The 6842-nt window shown below is 36.1% G+C and overlaps 1 protein-coding gene across 1 annotated transcript; it reads right to left on the bottom strand.

The window, feature by feature from the left end:
- Positions 1–771: 771 nt before the first annotated feature.
- LOC101962384 (olfactory receptor 5M11) lies at positions 772–1740 on the bottom strand. Its single transcript, XM_005342782.2, has one exon. The coding sequence runs from the start codon at positions 1738–1740 to the stop codon at positions 772–774; it is 969 nt and encodes a 322-aa protein (XP_005342839.2).
- Between the last annotated feature and the right edge of the window lie 5102 nt (positions 1741–6842).

Below are 6842 nucleotides of genomic sequence, written 5' to 3'. Positions count from 1 at the left end.
GATAGTTAAAGCAAGGTAGTTTTTTTGTAGAACTTATTGCAAACCCAGTTTCTGTATTTCAGCTTTTAATTATATGATTTACTCTCTAATCAGTCTGCTTCTAAATTCTTAAAAGCATATGAAACAGAGAGCAACCCCCTAGGCTGGAGGTCAAAGGAGGAGATGAGTTTGTGTCACCCAGCTAGATCCAAAAACTCAAGTTTGGGAAAAAATATAAACAGTCTTTCCCACATTTTACCTCTTGCCCTCTTCACCACATAAGCAGATTCAAAAGAAACAGGAAACCACTATCATGACACACAATTTCTTGTTTCACTTAGTGAGTCAGGAGAGGAATACACAAAAGATTCTTTAATAAAAAATACAAATGAGAAACTGATTGGAGGGCTCTGAGCTGAGAACATGTTATCTTACCTACTGTTGTAAACAATGAGAGAAATCAGTGTCCTAAAGGTATGAATTCAAAGTTCTCACTTAGAGCACAGGTTCTCAGAAGTTTATAAGCCTACAAATCACTTGAGGATTGGATTAACACATGGATTTCAAGGTAACAGATCTAAGATCAAGAATGTACTTCCGCAATTCTTATAACCTCCAAAATAATGCCAGTGCCTCCAGTCCATGTATACATGTTGAGGGAGTAGGCTTACAAAAAATGAAGGCAACTTGTTATTTTAAAAATAAAAATTTAGCTACAACTCCTAAAATAACCACAGAGAATACTGAAATTCATTATCAAAATGCAAATATATTTGAGAAAAAAGTTTGGAGTTATGGTTTATAGCCAAGTGGAGATATCGACAATGTCCTGGTGATATTTCTTCTGAGGACATTCTTCAAGGCCTGCTTTACATCTTTGTTCCGCAGACTGTAGATCAAGGGATTAAGCAATGGGCTAACAAAAGTGTAGAAGATAGCAATTATTTTGGATTCCTCAACAGTCTTGTCTGTTGGTGGTCTCACATACATGCAGAACAGGGTCCCATAAAACAAGGTGACAGCCATCATGTGGGAGCCACAGGTGGAGAATGCCTTGCGCCTGCCCTCTGCTGATTTGATCCTGAGGATGGCAGCCATGATGAAGGCATAGGACACCAGGATGATGGTGAGGGAGCTGGAGAGGTTGAAGCCAGCTGAGATGAGCATGGCATGCTCTTTGACATACGTGTCAGAGCAGGAGAGCTTGATGAGTGGTGGGTCAGCACAGTAGAAGTGATTGATGACATTGGACCTACAGAAGGTCATGCGGAAGGTCAGAATGCTCTGGAAGAGTCCATCTGAGAACCCGTACACATAAGGACATGTGGCCAAGCAGATGCACACTCTCCTGGACATCTTCACATTGTAACGCAGAGGATCACATATGGCCACATAGCGGTCATAGGCCATTGCAGCGAGCATGTAAAACTCCGTGAGGAGAAGGGCAATGAAAATGTAGCACTGTGTAAAGCATCCCACAAAGGAGATGGTCTTTTTCTCTGATAAGAAATTCTTCAGCATCTGTGGGGTTGCATTGCAGGTGTAACACAAGTCCACAAAGGCCAAGTTACTGAGGAAGAAGTACATGGGCGTGTGAAGGCGAGACTCCAGCTGGATCAACACTACCATGCCCAGGTTCCCAGAGAGGGTGATGAGGTAAAGGGCCAGAAACAGTGCAAAGAGGGCAGGCTGGAGCTCTGGGCGATCCGTGAGCCCTAGCAAAACGAATTCTGTTACGACACTGCCATTTCCTGTGGTCATTTTCTGAGAATCAGGGTATGTCCTTCAATTATTGAAATTAAGCATACATGAAGATACAAAAGGATGAGCATTAAAAATACATTTTTTTCTTAAATTTTATCCTTCAAAATGAGTTTTTTTTCGTCACAATAAATATTTATGAAGAAGACTTTTCCATACTTAATATACAGTGAGTATATCGTGTAGGCACAGAAATGAAAGAATTCTAAAAGATTCTGCCCTCTGAATTCTTTCTAGTGGACAGAGACCAATAGAAAAGAAAGCCAAAAAAAATGATGTTTCAAATAACAAATAGGAAGAGCTTGCCCTAAAGGTGACTTTTTTTATTTCATAGTGAACTGATAAAAAGAATATTTTAAGAAGTTTCCCAAGGAGAATAAAGAAAAGATGCCAAGATACCTTTGATTTCTCTTTGAAAGTGTTAGTGATGTGTGTGATCGTAGATTTCATGTAGACAATGCAGAAACTCCAACTGAGAGTTTGTTGACTTCTTTGTAAATCTTCTCCATCACTACCTATAACTTTCCTGTGAGCAAATTTAATAGCCTTCACTGGGGAACAGGGGTCAGTGGTTATTTGAAGATACTCTTAAAGAAAAGCAAGCAGGCATTATTCATATATATATATAATTCGATGGCATCAGAAAGAGCCATAGAGATTTTTTTCATAGTCCTTTGTACCTGAGAAGCCTCAGAAAGCAAATAGATGGTGGTTACTGGAACAGAGGAAAAGGGAAGGAAGATAAATAGGATGTGAAAAGTTCAAATTAGTAAAAGAGCCAAAAATTACGTTTGAGTTCACTTGCAAGAGGAATCATTTGTTGCCTATGTTATTTTAAACTATTTTGATAACTTTACTCCGATGGGATCTAGGAGTATCCAAATGAAGTAGAGTATTTAGAGAAAGAGAGATAAGCAAAAACAACTATGAGTAAGTACACAAAAAAGAAAATCCCAGCAGGGCTTATCCCTTGTATATTGTCAACAGAAAAGGAGAACTGAAAAGGAAGTCCTGGGAGTGCTAGTTACACCAGCGGAGCCCTTACTCAACAACCAAGAACCAGCAGAGAGGTAGCTCAAGGAGAGAAGAAAGCCAGGCAGTATAAAACCTGGAACCAGGACCAGCTACAGAATGCACCGGGTGCAGTATGATAAAAAATGCAAAATCCTTGTTCAAAGATCTAGAAACTTCAAGTCCATGAGAGTAGAGCCTTAAAGCAAGTTTGAAACACAGAACCAACTGTAATTTCACAAACTTCTTCATTTTTTACCCAGTGATACCTACAACTTTGAAGCCTAGAACTCTCATGTTAAAATGCAAACAAACAAACAAACAAAAAGAATAAAAAGATGCCGCAAAGAAAGAGTTTTAGCACAGGTGAGAATGTACTAGGGGATAACCAATTTCAAGGAGTTAGCTATTAGGAGAAATTCTGTAGTCTGCCCATTTACAAGTGAGTAGGAAAACACATTTAGAAAACTGATAAAAATTATTCCATATACATTTATAAATATATCACAGTGAATTTCACTTTGCATATATCTATACTGCATTAATTTAAAAAAAGACAATAAATAAATGGAAGAAAGACCAGTAGAACAGAGGAAAGTTAACGGGAATAAGGAAAGGAGGGAAAGAGAAAGGACTGGGGACTGAATTGAAGCAAATTCTTATGTAATTAAATAATACTAATAATTATATATATAATAAAATTATGCCAGAATAAACCCCAATATTGTGAATAATTATATTGCCCTATATAAAAGTGATTTAGAAGAAAATAAAATGAAAAAAAAAACTTTTAGCAAGAAATCATTGTTAGAATGGATCTTAAGCATTTGGGGGATTATTTCATTTATTTAGACATCAAGATTCCTGTTCCCCACTAATTTGAAACTCCAGAAACCCTGCTTTTTAAGAATGGCAAGTATAGATCATTTATTGTCCTCAATTTGTAAAATTAATTACTTGAAAATTCAAATGAGGCTATGAGTCTTCAAGAAGGTTAATGTCTATGTTCCAGATCTTACCCCCAAAGTATAAGGAGCTCATAGCTCATGTGGACCTAAGTTTACAAGCTCCTCTACCCAGAGTAAGCTTCATTCCACATCTGAAATGGCTTTACATTTCACGTAGTTGGTGGGGAATTTGCTTTTTCTGGTGGTTTTCCACCAGAGATTCTGCTATATAATACCAACCAAAGTGCTCACAGTGAATGTAAATAAGCCTATTGGCAGAGAAATTAAGTCAACTTCCAAAACTGTAGCCATAGGCAGCAAAGAGAGTATATGTATGCTCCTAGGAAATAAAGCAAACTAAAGTTAAATTTGTCCTAAACCTCTTACACACAGATCTGCTTCTGTGTACACAGCCATTGAGAGAAGGCACATTGTTCAGAGGTAGACATCAAGATTCCTGTTCCCCACTAATTTGAAACTCCAGAAACCCTGATTTTTAAGAATGGCAAGTATAGATCATTTATTGTCCTCAATCTGAAACAGCAGTATAATTTCCTCTTTACTAAAAAGTAATATGATAATGAGGCCAAAGAACAAGGACTTACATCTGGTTCTGATAATCATCTACTCTCCCAGACTCTGATTATAGGATTTTCTTGATGTTCTTATAAATTGTTAAATGTAGTCCTATTTATACACACAAGTGGGAGATGGGCAGCCACCCAAGGTAATTCTCAGAGGGACTTAAGAATAGTAGTATTGGGAATCATCTCTCTGTTTTAATTGAAACAGGAACCTAATTGTCTAAGTCATATTTCCAAAATTTCAAATTTCTCAGCTTTTGCACTAGTAGTTCTGTTAACATCTTTGTAGATGTTTATCTTGATTTCTTAGTTAATATGTGTGTTATGATTTAATGAGGTGTCCTCCAAAAACTCATGTATGAGACAATGCAAGAAAGTTTAGAAGTAAAATGATTGGGTTCTGAGACCCTTAACCTAATCACTGTGTTGATTCCCTGGTGGTGATTAACATAGTGAGTGGTGACTGTAGGCAGGTACAGTGGAGAAGGTAGGTCATTGGGGTGTGTCCTGAGGATTTATAGTTTAGCTGTAAGTGGAGCTCTCTCTCTGCTTCCTGCCACCACGTTCCCATTTGTTTTTTGGTGTTAAGTTTTCTGAGTTCTTTGTATATCCTAGAGATTAATGCTTTGTTGGAGGTGCATGTGGTAAAGATTTTCTCCCAATTCGTAGCCTCGCTCCTCACATTATGGATTGTTTCCTTTGCTGAGAAGTAGCTTTTTAACTTGAGTCCATTCCATTGATTGACTTTTGATTTTACTTCTTGTGCTTTAGGAGTCTTGTTAAGGAAGTCAGCTCCTAGCTGACATGGTGAAGATTTGGGCCTATTTTTCCTTCCATTTGGTGCAGAGTCTCTGTTCTAGTGCTAAGTCTTTGATACACTTTGAGTTGATTTTTGTGCAGAGTGAGAGATAGAGATTTAATTTCATTTTGCTACACATGAATTTCCAGTTTTGACATCACCATTTGTTAAATAGGCTGTCTTTTCTCCAGTGAATGTTTTTGTCACTTTTGTCTACTATGACATAACTGTATTTCTGTAGATTTGCCTCTATGTCCTCTATTCGGCATCATTGGTCTACAAATCTATTTTGGTGCCAATACCATGCCATTTTTGTTACTGTATCTCCGTAGTATAGTTTAAATACTGGTATTGTGATGCCTCTTGCTTTATTTTTCTTGCTAAGGAATGCTTTAGCTATTTTGGGTCTCTTATATTTTCAAATAAATTCTATTATTTTTTTTACTTCTATGAAGAAAGTCATTGGGATTTTAATAGTAATTGTATTAAATTTGTATAATGCTTTTGGTAGTATGGCCATTTGACAATATTAATTCTGAGTATCCAGGAGCACAAGAGATCTTTCCATTATCTGAGGTTTTCTTCAATTTCTTTCTTTAATGTTCTGTAGTTTTCATTGTAGAGATCTTTCAAATCTTTTGTTGGACTGATTCTCAGTTTGTTTGTTTTTTTGAAGCTATTGTGGTTGGGGTGGTTTTCCTAATTTCTCTTTCAGTGTATTTGACACTGATGTATAAAATCTCATTTGATTTATGGGTGTTGATTTTATAATCAAATTTGCTGAATTCATTTATTAGTTTTAAAAGTTTTCTGGTGGAATTTTTTGGATCTTCTAGATATAGAATCGTGTCATCAGCAAATAATGATAGTTTGAGTTCTTCTTTTCCTATTTGTAACATTTTATTTGTCTGTCTATTTATTTATTTTGTCTGATTGTTCTGGCTAGAATTTCAAAGATGATGTTGAATAGAGTGGTAAAAGAGGACATTCTTGTCTTGTTCCAGTTTTTAGTGGAAATATTTTAATTTTTCTCCATTGAGAATGATGCTGGCCTTGAGTTTAACATTTATAGCTTTTACAATGTTGAGATATGTTCCCACTATTCCTAGTATTTCTAGTGTTTTAAACATGAGGGTATGCTGTATTTTTTCAAATGCTTTTTCTGCATCTATTGTGAAGATCATATAATTCTTGTTTTTTAGTCTATTAATATGATGAATTATGTTTATTGATGTCCATCTGTTGAACCAACCCTGCATCTTTGGGTTGAACCCAACATGATTGTGGTGCACTATGTTTTTAATATTTTTTGTATGTGATTTGGCATAATTTTATTGAGACTTTTTACATCAGTGATATTGGTCTGAAGTTTTTTTTTCCTTGATGTGTCTTTATCTGGATTTGGTATCAGGGTGAGATTAGTCTTATAGAATGAGTTTGGAAGGGTTTCCTCCTTTGCTATTTCATGGAATACTTTGAGGAGAATTGGTGTTAATTCTTCTGTGAAAGTCTTGTCGAATTCGGCTGAGAACCCCCTCGTCCGGGGCTTTTCCTTATTGGTAGGATTTTCATGACATTTCTATTTCATTACTTGAAATTGATCTATTTAAATGGTGCATGGCCTCTTTATTTAATTTGGATAGGTCACATATCTCTAGAAATTTGTCAATGTCTTTGATATTTTCTATTTTATTGGAGTGTATACTTTCAAAATAGTTTCTTATTATTCTCTGTATTTCAGACATGTCTCTCGTGATATTT

The sequence above is a fragment of the Ictidomys tridecemlineatus genome, chromosome 4, assembly GCF_052094955.1.
Source record: "Ictidomys tridecemlineatus isolate mIctTri1 chromosome 4, mIctTri1.hap1, whole genome shotgun sequence".
NCBI classification, from domain to species: domain Eukaryota; kingdom Metazoa; phylum Chordata; class Mammalia; order Rodentia; family Sciuridae; genus Ictidomys; species Ictidomys tridecemlineatus.
The sequence above is the reverse complement of the archived record's forward strand: the minus strand, read 5'-3'. Positions and strand labels throughout refer to the sequence as shown.